Source organism: Morone saxatilis, unplaced genomic scaffold, assembly GCF_004916995.1.
Source record: "Morone saxatilis isolate NCDOM2014 unplaced genomic scaffold, NCSU_SB_2.0 Contig3, whole genome shotgun sequence".
Classification (NCBI taxonomy): Eukaryota; Metazoa; Chordata; class Actinopteri; family Moronidae; genus Morone; species Morone saxatilis.
The window spans coordinates 5,053,680-5,072,401 of NW_023339873.1; the positions used below are offsets into that span (position 1 = coordinate 5,053,680).

Below are 18,722 nucleotides of genomic sequence, written 5' to 3' on the forward strand. Positions count from 1 at the left end.
CACACACACACACATACACTGTCCCATAGCAGTGTTTCTCCTGGCCAACCAGAGAAGAGGAAGTGTTCTTTCCTAAAGCCTGCAGCCATGATGGAGTGCGACAGTCTCTCAGGTGCAGCATCCATCCAACCAGGCACTCAAACAGGCTGTTAATGCAAACAGCCGAGTCAGCACAGTCATCCCATTACACTTATCTATCGCCTTGGCTGCTGCTTCAGCACACACGTGTGCGAGTGTGCGTGCAAGCAAATGCACCCCCGAGCGTGAACAAGAGTACAAGAAAATATGCTAACACTGAAACACTCATACAGCCTGTCTGCATACAGTCTGTGCATTTGAAGACACACACTGTAGATGCAAGCAAATACACTGCAACACGTGCACTTGCACACATGCATGGACACCCTGTCCACAGTTCAAGCGCGTGCTGATGGAGCAGTGAGCCAGCCAAAAAGTACAGATTGACAAAGAAAAGCAGCCATTGTGACCAGTCCACTGATATTTACTCTCTTGTGGCTCAAAGCAGCCCTGATGCATATTCATGTGTGTGTGTGTGTGTTACAATGAGAAGTCAAAGAGTGGTAGTAGCTCTTTCCTCAGCCGAGTTCATTTAACAAAGAGTGGCTCGTCTGTGAAAATGCCGCAGAGCACCTAACACTGGCCGGTTACTATGACAACCACAAAAGCCCGGAGACCCACAAACACAAACAGCTTGGCTGCGCCAAGGCTCTTAAAACCCACGTCCACAGCTCCCTGAGTGCTCACTGGGATCCAACATGTCAGCTTACACATGCACGTTCACACACACCCCCCACGCAACACAAGTTTACAACCACAAAAACGTCTGTGACGGTGAGAGATCGCAGTGTAAGTTCCTCTGCAGGTCACCTGGAGCTTAAATTCAGTGGATGGTTTGGTGGAACCCAAGGTTTTCTAGTGCTTGTAATATTGCTAAAATCAAAATATGCATCACATTTAGATATTCATTAAGATGTGATGATATATTTTTATAAAAAAAAGCTGCCATGGATGTTATTAAATACATTTACTTATACGTGCTGTACAACTATCTGACAGTTTGACATTCAAAACATATGTTAAGTTTATAATATAGGATTCATTATGATAGATTTACCTATCCAACAGTATATAAAGTACAACGACGCACAACATTTACATGCTGCTTACAAGCTAATGCATTAATGATAATCCAGCAATATAATCTATAATAATATAGCACTCCAGAAGGAGCAGTTCTGCATAATGAGTACTTTTACTTTTGATACTTAAAGTACATTTTGATGTGTAAATCAACTTTACTTAAAGGATCAGAGTCTTTCTTCCCCCACTGAAAACAAGTATTCGTAAGGCCACCTACTCAGCAAAAAAAAAACTTCTTTTATATTTCTCAGATACACTGTCAAAGATTTTCAGGCAACGCAAGAAACATGTCTGCTTCAGTGACGTCATATCTCTTCCATTATGCTTCCATATTTGGCAAGAACAAAAACAAACAAATGTCTGACTCAGCATGATAAAAGTTGATAAGAAGATGCAGCATTTCTGATGATCTCACAGCACACAAATTGGATGCAAATCCATGTGCAGATGCTATTCAAATGGAGCCATGCAGGCATCAAAGAGGCCATGCTGAGCAACAAGTCATTCAAAAGCCCAGCGTGAACATGTATCTCCCTGCTTCACTGGCCCAAAGCGGGAGTGTCCCACTGCACAAAGGCCAGTCTGTAGACAATCCTGTTCTCTGTACTGTATGTGTCCAAACTGAAGCTACAGCTTGGCTTTATGGTGCTTAAACAAACATCAACTGTGTACAGAGAAGTATATATACAGCTACAGGGTAAAATGAACATAAAGTTCAATTTTTACTTAAATATTATCAACCTTGTATAGATTTTTGGCAAACTATATTCATATTTTATATGCTTAAGGTAAATTCTAAAGAACGTATGTTGATGATAAAGTTGTTTATTAGAAGTATTAATGGACCAGCATGATCTGCATGTTTCTGCTGCAAAGGAAGAAGGAATTTCTATTTTTCGCTCAACAAGGAATAAAGTTGTTATTAGAGCGACTCAGCACAACCATAATTCCTGAGTCATGCCTAAGCTGTTGTGCTCTCTGACAGATGCCAATCTAAACAGTGTGATGGGAAGTGCTGTGGCCCACTTCACCCAATCATAACACAGTAGTCATGAGTCAGCTCGAGCTCGGTTTGCCTGCAGCGGTCGTGTGATGGGAAGCGCGCGGCTCGGCCGTGGTGCTGCTTTGTGCCGGAGCAGCGTTTTTCTCTGCTGACCGTCACCTGACTCAGAGAAATGCTGAGCTGGGAGGAGCTACACTGCATTCAGACAAAGGATGCTTTCAACACATCTGCACATCAACTGTACTGTATGTGTCCTGTTAAGGCTATTGTACGTATTATACATATTCTATATCTGCACACAAGATATTTTAGTTTCTTTCACAAATATCACTCACCCGTCTTATCTGTTAGTGGCTTCTCATTTGTTCTTCCTATTTTTTTCACACTGTTTAAATCTGGTATACAGTCAGTTGGTAGTTAATTCACATGACATGGAAGTGTAAAAGTATCTCTTAAGCTTTAACTTTAAAAGTTGGTTATCTGTTTTCCAAGCAGTAACAAGTACTTATTACAATAATTCAACATAGTCTGAATCTTAAAGGACGTGACACAACAACAGTATAACAACCAAAGTCGTCTATAGAGCACTTTTCAGTAGCTCTATTAGCTTGTCTCATAATCTAATGCAGAATGTTATAAGAGAAGATGCGCACGACACAACTGTCCTTAAAAAAGCAGTAGAACTCGGTAAAAGGTGGTAAAGCTTATTGGATTTATTTGTGGTTTTGCTTTGACAAAGCAGAATAATATCAACCCAACAATTTCAAATTTAACACCATGATTATGAGAAAAAAAGAACTCAGTAAAGACTTGGAGCAAAATACCCTTCCATAAAGATATGACATTAAACTAAATTTGCTCATCAGAATTTGAAAACCACATTCAGGGATCCGTTCGATTACTTTCCTTTACAAAGTTTTAGTCATAGTTCTGTTATTAGAGAATTTCCCTCAAACTCTTTAATGTTGAAATCAGAAAACTTAATGAAGAGGGCACAGCTCAATGGCACTATAGTAAAAAGACAGCAAGAGTTTCATCAAGTCTACTAAAACATGTAGTTTCTTGGAAGTAAAACCTCATAAATCAACATCAAACCCACAGCCAGTTTGGTCTATATTGTATTAATTGCTGGCACATAAAATATTGGTCAATAAGATAAAATTGTAATAATAGTTGACAGTAAACATGCTAGCACATTAGCTCACGTGACCTCTGCCCTGCAGGCCTCAGGAGTCACCTAATGTAAATGTTTGTCAGGCCTTTAGTAAGCAGCTACTTAGTGAAGAAGGCAAGAAGAGGAAAACACAAATGAACAGGTTTGTACACAGCGAGGTGTGGTAACATGGCCGATCAATGCTGATAAAATGAAAATGAAGGATTACTGACGTGTTGAATGTCAGATCTTACCACAAGATCTATTTAGTAGCTGTGCCGGAAGTTTCAAACGACTTGCAATCAGCCACCTCAGATGTTAAGCCAACTTGGATGAGAATTACTTAAAGTTGTGGGGAACATTTGTAATTGACAACAGGGCGAACTCCATCTGCTCATGTGATATCCTCGAAAGCTCTAAAACTGCTGCTAAACAGACCTTATGTGATATTATTTTCTCAACTGCAGTTTCAAAGATCATGAATGAACTTTGATCCACAGAAATGACATATAGTTGTTTTTTTCGTGTCCTGAATGCACATCATCAAAATGTACACATATGGTTCTGTACATCTTGTTTTGGAAAGTCAAACTAGGTCTGATATGCAGAAAATGAAAACATATTCTGTGTGTGTGGGCTGGACAGAGTTGGGGGGGTGGGGGGGGTGGGGGCTGTAGCCTTTTGTTGCTTTGGCCTCACTGTTGTTTATATGTTAGATCCTTTTGACAAGCAAACACACAAAATTAAGCTTCCTGATCATCAGTTCCACATGTGAGTCAAAGAGAGAAGCGGTTACATTTTCAGTTCAGCAAATAAAACAGACATGAAAGCTTCAGCTTCAGGAGAGACAACCAAAAAAAAAAAAAAGTCCAGGTAAAATTGAAACTGAAACCTTGATCACAAGGTATGTGGTCTTTTCAGCTCCGCTCCAGTGGCTACTTGACTTGCTCTGACCTTCCTGTGAAACATTCATTCAGAGTAATGTATTGATATCACAAAAAGAAGTCATTAATACACACTGACATACAGGCTGACATTCTGAGTGGAGGAGTGAACAAGCTGCATCGCAATATTTTATACTACTTTACAGACATATCATGGTGTTATAAATTCCTGTTTCTTTTTTTGGATAGTCTGCCTTCAGATTATTTATTAACATTTCAACAGCTCATTAGTTGAGAATCAAACATTCAACTGTTCCACAAATAAATAAATAAAATGACTTTGGAGGGACGGATGAGCCACCCTCATAAGGGGGCTAAAAGGCGGAAAGATTTCTGGGGTTCAGCTGCCAGTTACTTTTTCACTCATGCAGAATCTTAATACATTTTAGGGTGCTGTTACATTTAGGATGATCATCTCTATCTCTTGCATTAGAAGTACTTTACTAGAGAGACAGCACTGCAGAAAAGACAGAGTATTAGGTTTATTAAGCCTCAGGGAAAACTAGTAGTGGCACTATTCCACACAGCAAAGTCCATTTAACGTGTGAAATGGTTGCTTAAACCATCATTTAGGAACTACATTAACACTGAGATGAAATGCGGGATAATCTGTCTGATTCAGCTCAGCAGCTGATTGATAGATCAATCACATCTTGTGTTTTTAATCGGAGCAGTGTGCTGCAAACCATCTGAGTTTTCACTTATTTTCTTTGGTGGCTTCACCACTTTAGCTGGACAACTTCCTGTGCTGGGCTGTTTTTTGGGGGACCACAGGTGAATTGTAATATTCAGTTTTTTATTCATACAAACACACTATACAGACTATGTTGCAGGGTATGATTCATATAAGACCTGACCCAGAATATGACTGACAGCAGTAACATTCAGTTTTGAAGGGGGAACTGTATTTTCTGCTGGACAAAGAAAAATATTGCGGGCATCTGTGTTTCTCCTCTGGCTTTTCTGAGCTGGATCAGTGGAAGGTCACAGAGGTTGTAATTACGACGGGCGAGAAAAAGTAAGAAATAGTTCATGGCAAAGTCAGAGAGAATGAAAAAGCAGAAGAGGGCCATGAGAACAGTTCAGGAGGACACAGACACACGTCTGATCTCTGCAGAGCTCATCACAGCCTTTGAGCTTCAATATTTTCTAAGTGACCACAGCTACAAATGAACTGCCCAATCAGCTGCAATGGCTGGCAGTGCTGCTGTTTTACCCTCCCTGTCTGTGTCCATCCACCAGCCACAACACCTGCCAGCACTTCACACAGCTCAAACCACTCTACTGCCCTGCCGCTCTGCCAAGGGCTCTCCACTACACACCAAACAAGTAGCAGGCCGGCTCTCCCCTTGTCCTGGGTTACCAGGGGTGGGGCTGTCGAGGGGAGGTGTCTGTTACAACTTGTAATGAGATCTGCTGTGAGCACTTCACAGTGGCTGCTGTTGTTTACTGTCGCAAATGAAGTGACGTCGGGAACGTGCAGAGTAATCCCGCAGCAGGAAACAAAGACGGGAAAGTAGTGCAGGGCGAAGAGATGTCGGTCACTCGTTGTTGTTGTTGCTGCAGAATTTAATTGCGCAGACTGTATCACAAACAGCACAGAGTCACCAGCGCGTAATGCAACTTGCCTGCAGGGAGTCAACTTTAACTGACCATGAGCGCCGGTGAACCAGACGATCAATAGCAGCCACTGATTGAAATTCAGACGTTCAATACTTGTCCCACTTTAGAAAAGTGGAAGAGTGCAGCAGAACAAATAGCCTCTGGTCTCGGGTTTCATCAGAACACGCTCTTCCCAAGGACTCGCAAATAGATGGATTGATTTATTTCCAACATTATCATCATTGTAGGTTCACAGGAACATTGGTTTTATCTTCTTTCCATTCACTGTAGCTTTAACCGCTGCACATATTACTCATTCCCTGCATGTAACATTGGCCACCTAGGAAGGCTGATTCACTGCATTGAATTTAAGTCCCTCCGAATTAGACTTAATTGCCTACAGTGTAAATAAAACCCTAAGAAACATCCTGTTTTCATTGTTCAAATGCTGCAACTGCCTATTTATTACACACAGAGCAAATAATAGTGACGTACCACCCTCTGCGCAGTGGAAGACAGGCTTCCAGATAAGGCTGGAGGGAGATATCAACACGATAAAGCCAAAGCTAAAGGAAGGAAAAAACATTTTCCTTAAATCCGTCGCCACCCACTCAGTCACATCATAGACAGAGGGGTAGATAGATGGTGGAGAGAACAGAGCATGAAGAGACAGAGAGAGAGGGAAACTGATGAGAGTGCAAGTTCTGACTATAACTGGCTTAAGAAACACTTTTTGTATTTTTACCGAAATGTTATTAATAAATATCTCTGACTGCAAGTGAAGAGGACAGTATGGGGGGTCTTTTGTTCTGTATTTTTACAGATTGTTTCACTCTATCACTGATTGACATAACATAGTAGTGTTTTAACCTCCACTTAGTCCGTGTCAGTTCTACACTCCCAGAGTCAACTACACTCATCCGGTGAAAACCTCTTGTGCCACACGGGAAGTGATGCTTTGATAAGTTTCCGGCTGAAGCAGCAGTGGCTGGTTAGTTAGTGTGAGCAGTGACGGCCATGATAGCTGAACAGTAAAAGAAATGTTAAAGGAAAAGTTCAACATTTTGCCTTATTTGCTTTCTTATCGAGATTTAGATAAGAAAAACAATACCACTCTTATATCTGTCGTTGAAATATTAGGCTATAACCAGCGGCCACTTAGCTTAGCTTAGCATAATGAGTTGAAACAGGGGAAACAGCTAGCCTGACTCAGTCCAAAAGTAAAAAAAAAAGTTCATGTAAATATATGTTTTATAATTTGTTTAATTCACATGAGAACTAAACTGTAAAAATAACAATTTGTGCCAAACGTTTTCTTGGCCAGGAGCAGTAACTTCCTGGAGTCTGCTGGTTGCCTGGCAACTGCTAGAAGCAAGGAAATCCCAAATAACAAAGCTAAGCTTAGCTAAGCTAAGCTAAGTGGCTTCTGGCTGTAGCCTTATATTTAACAAGCAAATAAATACAAAAGATGTGATGCCTTACTTTTCTGTGATATAATCATTTTAATATGTAAGAGTAACTGATTACACCTGATTAGTACTAGTACTAAGTGTGTTGCAGGAGGGAAACACCCTGCAGCAATTTAAGAGTGAAGAGTCATTTGATAGCTCATACTCCATCCTGCCCAGTGATGATAAATTATTGACTCCAGGTTGACAATGTGACAAAGGATGGCCTCCTGAACACGCTCTCTTTGTGCAGAGACCTGAAAGCTCCTCTGTCTGAGCCTCTTCTTCCACTCACTGCCTCCTCCCTCCTTCCTCCCTCCTCTCCTTTCTCCCCCCGGAGCTCCACCCACACAGCTACTGAATGGAAAGGTGTGCCTGTTGCCTGCTTTTACCACAGTATCTGTTTACTCAAAGCTGCTTTCACTTACATGAGACGCACTGCAGCTGCTCCGGTGAGGAGGCTTATGGCTAATACACTCACATGTTCATAGACTCTCCGAGTACAGTACGGCGCAAACCCCCCTCGGCTTCAAAGAGAGGCTTCGCAGCGAGCACATGCACTTGAGAATGCATGTGGTTTGATTAATAGCATTAGCAGAGGAAAGACCGGCTACATCCTTCCCATGTGGTGCAGGAAAATTCCTTAGAAACATGCAGACCGATCGCCTATAAACCCCCTCTGGGTCGTGTGCTATTGAAGACATGTGACCATAAGTGTGTAGTGGTTCCAGACGTGGTTGAGCACTGAGCAGGTTTTTGCTCTGCACCCTTTGCTCCACAGGAAATGCACCTTGACCCCAAATCCCCTGGTGGATGTGGAATCCAAAAAACTCCCCTCTTGGGTCTGAAATCTGCCACCGAGCTGCAAATGTAACAGTAAACTCCAGTGTGTGCTGGATGAATCGTCAGTTATGAAACTATGAGGTCAAACGTATCCAAATCCATGATAAAGTCGTTAAAATTCATTGCACAAATGGTCCAGAAACTGTTTTAATGGCCTATAACCGAGAGCTTGGAGCTGATTTCTGTATACGTTTCTAAATTTGGAGCATGAGCCTGAGAAAATAAGCTATGCAAGAATTTGCATCAGGGCCCTGGCATTTGGGAGCTGCTCAGATAAGAGCCTGGTAATTGCTCACATTTGACTTTTCAAACAGTGACTTCCAAAAAAAACCCATATGCAGTGTACAGCTTGATGAGGAAGAATTAACTTTCACCTTCCTGAAACACATAAAGGAGAAACTGTTCTGGGACGAGAACTGCAACTTGAGCATGAAAATGTTTCCAGACCGAGAAAGGATGAGGAGTTTTGCAAAGTTTCGACCTCCTCTCTTCAGACATATAGAGTGGGGAACTGCTTTCTCAATCATTGGCACTGAAACAGGTTTTAGACCCAAAAAAGTTGTACAATTTCAAAACACAGAGGAAATGCAGTTCACCAATATTCAAACAAAACGAGAATGAAAAGTTGTGCCATGTATCCTAAACTTGAATTGCTAAATATGGAAAACAACCTGTAGGCATTTGAGGAGGCAAATTTTACAACCAATCCCATAAATGTTGGTAAGCGTGGGATGTGGCTTGTTGGTTTTCACTCTTTGATCACTATTATGTCACTATTGTTCAATGTTATAGGTTGTCTTTTTAAACTGGCGTGGTTTGAGCTAAATGCTAACAGCAGCATGCAAATAATCCCAATGACAATGCTAACATGTTGATGTTTAGCAGGTATAACATTCAGCATGTTCACCATCTTTGTTTATGTGTTACAATTCTAATAATTGCTAATTGGCACTAAAGAGTACAGCAGAGGGCCATGGGAACGTCAACCATTTTGAAATTTTGACCTGATGATGAAATTACAAAATACAATTCATCCTGAGGGGGGAGATATATTTCTATACCAAATTTCATGGCAATCCATCCAATAGTGAATGAGTCACACCATTAGCATGGCTAAAAATCATATTAACTTGTTAACGGGGTGAAGAAGTGTCTGTTTTCACCAGTATGTGAGGTAAAACAACTCTCTGAAGAAGAAACACTCAACTTGCAGCCTGCGGGCCAGGTGCTGAGTGGCCTGCCAACCATTTTTTAATTCACAATGAAAATAAATTGATTCACAGTTGGAATGGTTTGTTTGTTTATACCAATTAGTAAATGTTAAATCAATAATGTCCCTTGGCTGTTACTTGCAAAGTTGCATATTAGCCTACAAACACACTGAGAGCTTAAATCTGCTATTCATTCTGTCCCTGGTAGGTTTGTGTTTATTAATCATTCCAACATTGGAGTGACTGCATGATGGAAGAGGCTCTAGCTATGTTTAATGTTGTATAAACTCTTTCAAACGTAAAATGCAGTTTTAGCTATTAAATGCAGTCAAATATCCGATTTACCTGTCATCTAGACCAATGGTTCGCAACCTTTCTGATGTCACGGACCCACAAATTGATACACATCAGGCCACCGACCCGTATTGGATATGATGTAGACTCAGGGTCAGGATCCCCGTCTGATAAGATTTAGTTATGCCATAACTGTGTATACTGTAGAAGATTAACTTCTAGTCAATGAAATAATAGTAAAATTAGCCCCTGCTTTAGGCCTAGTGTCAACCCTTGTACCAAGTTAATTTGGTTACATGGTTAATTTTGTAAACCAGTTATATTGGAAATAAAAAATGTCAAAGACAGATGAGTTATGAGCCTTTTAATGTTTATTCATTTTATCTGATTTTATATCATTAATGTTTGTTTTGCCCCCGGGGGAAAGCAACTTGAGTAACCCAGCTCTAAAGGATCAATCTGTGTGAGCTGTCCCATTGACTTTTCCTGTGTAAACACTGCCACTAGTTCTCCAATAAGAGCCTCAGTACACAGCACTGGAGAACAATACCCCTCCCTGAGACATGGAGTCGGGTTACGTAACAGTCATTAGACACAGGTCGGTATCTTCTGACACACCATACATCAAGACAGGAGCTTCAGGCTATAAAGAGTAGATGGTTTCCTCCTGACTGAAAGCTTCTCATTAGCAGCAGATAACTAGATGTTTCGGTTAATTATGAAACGTGCTCGATCAAACCCTGACCGTGTTCTCACAGGATCGGCTTACGGCGAGAGAGAAAAAGAGGAAGGGAAGTAGGATGAGGAGAGAGGATGGCGACGGTGGCGACTCACAGCAAAAAGCAATCATGAAAACACATTGAAAATTTTGGAATCTCCCAGAAATGTTCATGTATTTTGAAAGAAATAGATCATTTCATTCACCGAAAGTAACACTGTATATAGCTAAGACATTAGAATTACTGCAAATTGCTCTTACTGCCAGAAACTACTCATTTATAATTATTTTTTACATAAAATTAGGAAGCTTCATTTTCAGCAGCCATTACATTGGTGTCTTGATGATCCCTAATTAATCATGTTTAAATGATCAGATCTGATTAGTTTAATTGTTTTAGTGGTAAATAAAAGAATCCATTGCTATCAAAAACTTGGTAAAACTTCTGAAAGTCAATAACAGTGTCAACTAAGTGCCACTTCAGGAGAAGACGATCTGCATCTTCGGCGAACCTGAATTCTCTCCACCTCTAATTGTAGCCCCCGGCTGAGCTGGGAGCACACGCATAAAACTTCCTGCGATGGGACGAGTTGCTGGCTGGATGCTTCTGGGCTCTCTCAGCTGGGGTGTCAGCCTGTGACCCCATCAATCAGGACAAACGAGACAGGGCCCGACAGCGTGACCGGGGCGGGATGATTGGTTCACTGGGGAGCTCCTGTTGGGATTTATAGCCCAGCTGCATTAACCACGACAGCAAGCGGACGCACGATTATCAGCACCCAGGAGCACTCGAGACTTCTATTTAGATATCTTTCAATTTTCGTACTATTTCACAGAGAACAGCAGCCGCCCTGACAGATGACTAAGTGACTGAGAAATTGATACTGAGCCATCTCCTGCCGAGAAAGAGACAGAAGGTTGCTCATTTCCCTGAAGCATCTTTGAGTCAAACAGAAGTGGCATCGGAGACACAGGGCGGCTTCACTTTCTCATCTTTCTTTAAAGGGATAGTTTGTCTTTAATTTGCTCGTTCACTTGCTGAAAGTTAGATGAGAAGTCTGATACCTCACTCATACCTGTTTTTTAAATAGGAAGCATGGTGCAGCAGCCAGTTAGCTTAGCATAGAGACTGGACAAAGGGAAGCAGCTAGCTGACGTTAAATTAGTTGGTTTAATCATAAAAAGACAGAAGTGAACACACTATTATTTGACCAGTAGAAGTGACGTGGATTGTTTACCTGTGGAAGGCACCAGCCTCTACCCTTTATGCTAAGCTAAGCTAACCATCTCCTGCCTGTAGCTTCACATTTAGCTTACAGACATGAGATTGGTATCAATCAACAAGACTAACGCTTGTCAAGAAAGCTAGTAAGTATTGCCCAAAATGTCAAACTATCACTTGTATGAATGGAAGACATGAAATGACGTATGTGCCCTTTTTTTAAGAAGTGATGTCGAATACAGGCCAAAGAGCAGTTTAATCTTAGCTATTGGAGGTTTACTGCCCCACTCAAAGGCACTTTAAAGACCTTGAAAACTAACTTCCTAATACTTAATGTTAAAGGACTAGTGGGTAGGATTTAGTGGCATCTAGTGGTGTATTATACACTGATGAAAACATACCTATGAATATTATATTCCATTTCTGCCAATAGGTCTCCCTAAATGATTAACTATTTTGGATTTTAATGTTTTCAGGGGGTTTTCAGGCTTTGAGGGAAGAGAAAGTGTTATTGCCACATCACATTTTTTCTCAATTTCCCAGGGGATCCGAACTGATGACCTGCAGATGGTTACACTTCTGTTCCGAGCACTGTGCACTTGCATGATAATAACTGCACGTGAGTTTAATCAGGGGATCAATGTCAGGCTGCAGGGACGGACAACATCACATGACACAGCCAGACAGTTTATTGAATATGGAAAAACAAAAAGTGACACACTCTTCAGCGCGCTCATGTTTTATGTAGTGAAAAGAAGCAACATTTCAGCACATAACGCCTTTATCAGGGTGGAGAGCAGAGCCGGCTGCCGCAGACAGAGAGAGAGGGGAATTCACTCTTTTGACATTCTCTGCTTTGTCACTATAGCTCTGTGACGTTCCTCTTCTTTTGTTAAAAGAGGGCTGCACAAGGTGCATCATGGGAGCAGAGGAATCTGATGACAGGAAGCATATTGTGAGGTGTCCAGAGCTGACATTACACATCCTATTATGCAATCTAGCCAACAGCTGCCGTCGTGGAAAAAACAACTCTTTTTGGTCTTCTTACTTGAACTGAGACGTCACACAGTCATTCATGCCTTACTGAGTCAGTTTCCTGAACCAACAAACTTGTCAGATACTTTGATTTAACATTTCTGGGCACAGAAAACAAAAGCAGGCTCGTCACCCTTCCTGAAAATGCATCTTTATGTGGTTACAGTCAGTGTTTTTTTCTCCAGATGAAGTCAAATGTCAGTTAAAGTAGATGTAGGTCAGGATGCTCGGTTTTGGACGCCTGATGTCAGCGACAGCCCCGCCCGCTGATTAGTCAAAGTGAGGAGTGTAAAGTGGTGACAAGTCTGATGACTGATTCTCTTAGTGGGCACAGTCTGCATATCTGTCACACAAAAAGACAAGTTCCTGCACAACCTTCTGGCCTGCAGGGTGGATGAATCGAGTCCTACGTCATCATTTGTAGAAATGTATTGACCAACACACTGCTGCTGCTGCTGCTGCTCGTCATCCTGAACGCCCAGAGCTAGTTCACACTCCGAAAAGCCAAATCCATGAACTCAGTCAGAAGGTTATTTGAAGAAACATACACATTTCATAATTTAGCTTTTTTTGTTCACTTAGTATGTCAGAAAGAGACTCAGAAAAGGGGGACGGCCCATATCTGCCAGAACTGATACATTTAAGACTCAAAGTCACAAAATGAGACAAAAGGGAACAAATTGGCACAATCAGCCGATCTTATCTGCGACCTGGCTTGTACAGTCGGAGCAGGGGAATGTGGGTGTGGGTTGGGAGTGTTTGGGAGCACAGAGGTTGGGGTGTGGGAGATGGGAAGTGGGAGGCGGGAGGTTTACAGGCAGGGCCTGATGGAAGGTACTGCAGCTTATATCCTTATAAGGAAAAACCTGGACAAATTAGCTATGGCAGTTAACACCTGAACTCCACCTTCCAGCTATGAAAACAAAAGAAAGAAATGTTACAGATGGAAAAAAAGATGAGGTGTGTGTTCTGTTTGTTCGTTTAACAGACTGATACATAAACAAAGCCCTTTTGTTGTTTAAGTGAAAATATGCGGGAGCTGCAGCTTTAAGTAACATCTGGCCCGGCGTACCTGAGACACCTGGGTCTGCAAAGACATTAAGATTCCAAGATAAGAGGATGCCAGCGCCCTGATACTTGGGGGGTCAGGTTAAGACTTGCATCGGACTCAAAATATTTTAAGCACTCTCTGACATGCTGGGTTCGTGTGCGTCAAAGTGGATTGCAAAACAGAGCCAAACAAAACCTCCTCACCTGTGCAATTTGTACTTCTTTGCTGCTTTTTTTGGGTAAACTCTAGATTAACAGACTTCAACACTCTGCTTTGAAACAGGATTACTGTGGCGGTAAATATTTACCGTCCAATTATCACTTCTTGACAAAGGAATGATCTTCAGGCTGTAGAGAAGTAAAGCAACACACTGAACAATTGTGGGCTCTTTTAACTCCAGTTATATGCATATGCTTGCCTGCAATCTGAAACATGCAAATGACCAACTGTCAGTAATTCCTTCTTCTTTTCATATATTTTTTGTTATATGTTTCATTTTTCAGAGCTTGTATTTTATTTAAATGAACCCACCAACGTCTATATTGAAGGCTACTGATTCGCCTCCAAGATGACAGTTAATTCATTTAAGCACTAAGCAGGTCAGGATTTTACATATCTCCATAATACAATCAGCAAACTCCTAGATTATCTGTTCGTCAGTAGCAAAGCTGCTTGCTGAACCCTGGAGGGGATCTGGGCGGTGTGTGTTTATGTGTGTGGCTGTGCATATGGATGAATGTGTGTGTGTGTGTGTGAGGGAGTAAACTGTCTCGCCCTGTGGCCGGGGACAGGGGTGCATGCCTGCCAGGGGGGGCTGCTGTCATCCCTTTCAGCCTGTAATTGTGTGTGCCTCTAGTCAGATCTCAACATAACCACTTATCACTGCTCTCCGTGGAGAGGAATGGATGAATAAAACATTCCTGCTCTCTGCCGGGTGATTAGATCAACGAGGGTCACGCAGGCTCAGAAATGTGTGGGTCATCAGAGGAAAGTATTTCACCATGGATTCTTCTTTTAGGTCTCTGATCCAGACAGGAGTGTCTGACTAAACCAGATCAGGTGCTACTGTTTCCTTCAAGCCTGTGTAAACGCTCTCTTTATTACATGAAGAGTTTTTAAACTAAAAAGACACTAAAGAAGTAGCAGCACAGGATGATGTCTTGAAATGAAGACTCCCTGTGTGCTGTTCACACCTGACATCAGCCCTGCATACCTTCCCTTTATTTCCTCTAACTCACTTTCGACCGGTAGCAGCCTGCCGATGACATAATCCAGGAAACTAGAAGCCGAGAGCTTCGCAGTGCAAGAAAGAAACTTGGGGAAAAAGTTTTCCAACGGCAGCGAGAGGGGCCGATTATTACCATTTTTGGGCACGCTTGCTCCCATGCAAGCCCAGCCCAAACCGCAGCGCTTACTCAGATTCCACAGCGCTTTTTCTTCCCCGTTTTTCAAAGCGGAGGCAGAGTATGGGGAGCAGAGCAAAAAGTAACACCCCTTCGCGAAACAGACCATTCATACTCTGTCTGGAAAAGGATCAGCAGCTGCTAGACGCGTGTAGATGATCTGGGCTTGTTAAGACAATATATGGATGTCTTACAGCTCTTTATTATAAGGAGGACCCGTATGCACGCCGGGTTATGGAGCTCATATTCATCCAAAGGGGGGGAATAAAGCAGTAATCTCTAAAAACATTTAAAGATGAATAAACTAACTTCCAGACTGCGGCTATAATACATCAACCGACTTCTAAAACAAACATAAGATCTATTTATTTGCCGCAAACGTCTGTATTGCGCTGCTGTAACGTGCACAATCCGCGCGTAAACTCGGCTAATAAAGGAGATGCAGACTGAGTTATGGTGGGTTTACCCCCCTACTCCTCACACACACACACACACACACACACACACACTCCATCCCCCGGTTTTTTAAGCATGGCCTAATCCACGTCGCATCATAAACCAGATGACAGGAGGGGCCAGTCAAGCGCATGGCTGACATCTGTTGCGCTGGAAAGGTGGGCGCCCTGTCCAGTTTTTAATTGTTTTCAACCCCCCACCCTTCTACACACTCACCCCCTCCTCCTTTCCACTCTTTCCCTCCTGCTGCACAGATAATGGGTGGGCCTCCTGCGTTTAATTGCCGCTACAGGATATTTCATAAGGCTCTACAGGATGTGTACAAGTGTGTTGCGAGGTCTGGAGGCGAGAAAAGTTTTGGAGCAGAATCGGGACCCTGATAAAAGTGGTCCGGAAAGCCGCACAGGTGATCATCAACGCGATAATCAGCCTAATAGTTCAAACAGAGCTGCCGGTCGGTGCCAAAGTAGTCCAACACACGCAGCAGACACCCTAATTAATCAGTGATAATAACATGAATCAGCTTTATTATTATTATTATTATTATTATTATTATTACCACCATTAGCAACAACCCATTCCCACCTTTACACCGGAGGCAGAAGGAAGCCAGTCTCACCTTTCTCTGTTGCTTCTCCCATGCAGGATCCAAGAGGAGATCCCGATCCCAGTCATCTTCTGGTTGCATATAATTTTCTTCTCCATCATATTGATCCATATTATACATGTATCGATAAAGCTTTATATATAGATATATGGACGCTCTCGGCTTCTCTCGTGTGTCCCCCGGTCCTCGGCGAGGTGATGTTGTACAGCAGCAGTATATTAGCTCAGTCTACTCTCCGCCACGCATTCAAGACGGTGTGTGGATGAAATTAACGGTCCACCCCCGGCTTCTCTCTCTCTCTCTCTGTTCTCTTTCTCCTCTCCTCTCCTCTCTCTCTCTCTCGTTGTTGTCTCTCTTCTCTCTGTGTCTCTCTCTTTTTCCCCCTCCAACTCTGCGTCTTTTCTCCCTCTATCTGCTCTAGTTTTCGCCCAGCAGGAGCACGCAGCGGTAGGCAGGCAGTAGGCAGGTCTAGTGTCGAGGAGCGACAGACGCAAAAACTTTGCTTCAGCAAATTGAATCGATAACCGACCGAGGAATCTGATTGGACGCTGCGGGGAGGACAGGACCCGCCTCCTTGAAGCGGATTGGCTGGTTCGGCTGTCAGTGCGCAGGCTTTATAGCCAAGGTTGACTGCATAGGTTGATCCAAACATCTGACTGTTTGACTGAGAGGATACTTCAGGCTGTAATCTGGGTAAGACTAGTGTAACGCGTTACTTTACACTACTTTAAATTTCTGAAGAACTAATTAAACATTTAAATAACTTCGGATGAAGCACTTTTGGTAATTTAATTGGGTTTAGCAGTGATTAAAGATGTAATTCCTTCATTTAATATCAAAATACTCAGTTGATTGGATGATAACTAGTACATTTACTCAATGTACTGCTATTTAAGCTCAGTTTTGAGCTAATTTGAGTATTTCCATGTTATGCTGCTTTATACTTCTACTCCATTACACATTTATGGTTTACATTTAAAATCCTAATGTGAAAAGAAGCAAACAAACTGCTATAGATTAAATGTTGTGAAGTAAAAAGTAGCCTACAACATTTTCCTCTGAAATGTAGTGCAGTCATAAAAAACTGGAATAAGTACGTAAATATGTGCAGTACTAAAGTATAGTACTTGAGCAAATATACTTAGTAGTTACATCCCACCACTATATTTACTGAACAAATACAGGACTTTTACTTGTAACTGAGTACATCTTTACTGTGGTATTGCCAGAGGTGGAAGAAGTATTCAGGTATTTTACTTAAGTAAAAGCAGCAATGCAAAAAAAGTAGCAGTGTAAAATAAAAGTAACATATAAAAGTATAAGCATTTAAGTAAAACTACTCATTATGCTGGATGGCCCATATATATTCATATATATCATATATTATTCATAACCTGAGCGTGGCAGAGTGACACTTGGACTGCAAAGGAATCAGTCAATTAAAGGAACTGAGGATCCTTTTGCATCTTAATAATACAATGCAATATATATGTTTGCTTTTGGCACCTGGCCCATCACTAAGTTTCAGTTTTGGCCCTCAAAGAGCAAAAGTTTATCCACCCCTTTCATATATACTACTATATTATTAATGTGTATATAAGTTATCAGCATGGTAAAGGTGGGGCTAATTTGGATTACTTTATATACAGCTGAGTAGCTTAAACTGTAATAATTGTATAATGGAAAATGTTTGGACACCCCTACTACAGATGAAACTATCCAACAGTGGAGTAGTTAAATTTAGCACAACCTTAAACACAGCAGTGCAGTAAAATGCAACATGCACATTAAACAATCCAAATACATCATATATAATACTAAAACACTGACACGGAACATTTTACTACAGAACACTTTTTATACTTTAAGGCTATATTTTTCTTACTGTATAGTTAAGTTAAGGAGTATTTCCACAGTGTGGTATTAGTACTTTTACTTAAGTACTAAAGGATCTGAATACTTCTTCCAACCCATTTTAAATACTGTCCACTGTACAGTATTTACTGCACTTGCGCACAACAGACTTCCAGTCATTCAGAAAAGAAAGGTGAGTCACGACGCAACTCCTATAAACATGTGAAGCGAAGGCAGGTCTGTCTGCCTTGTAAGGTAAACTGACTCTTTCCTCTCCCTCTCTCTGTCACACACACACACACACACACATTCACAGTCACACAGAGAGTGAGAGAGAAAGAGAGAGCAGGAAAGATGCAGACACGGGATAGCCCCGACAGTCAAGAGAAAGTGGAGCACTCTTCCATATATGGACAAACTTCCAAGGGTGAATGTTTGGGAAAGTGATGTCACGCACAGGGAGCAGGCTGCCAGCACTGCCTGGTCCCCGGCTGAAGGAAGCGGCCTGTGGCTCCTGTGCAGAGCAGCAGCCCGGTGGTGATGAAAGTCAATGATAGAACAAAACTAAAAGTAGCTGACTGCACAGCTCATCAGTAATGGAGTCTGGAGATAATTAGCCACTTCTCCATTAGCTAATTAACCTACAGTCATTTGAAGAAACAAAGTAATTCATTAAATTTACATTTAAATTGTACTACTCAGAAAATAGGCTCTTGG

The 18,722-nt window shown here is 41.8% G+C and overlaps 1 protein-coding gene across 7 annotated transcripts in view; it reads right to left on the minus strand.

Annotated features, from left to right (window-relative positions):
• The window catches only part of actn1 (actinin, alpha 1), a 56,708-nt gene extending 40,067 nt beyond the window's left edge, over window positions 1-16,641 (minus strand). For 4 of the 7 annotated variants that reach the window (XR_004797125.1, XM_035673478.1, XM_035673473.1 and 1 more), the window contains exon 1: window positions 16,164-16,640. Coding sequence is in view for 6 of the 7 variants with exons in the window: in XM_035673478.1 (XP_035529371.1) it covers window positions 16,164-16,271 (108 nt within the window). In the remaining variant the exon portion in view is untranslated. Of the gene's footprint in view, window positions 1-16,163 lie in introns of all 7 variants that reach the window. The other 3 variants (XM_035673477.1, XM_035673476.1, XM_035673475.1) reach the window with 2 other exon arrangements.
• Window positions 16,642-18,722: the final 2,081 nt, after the last annotated feature.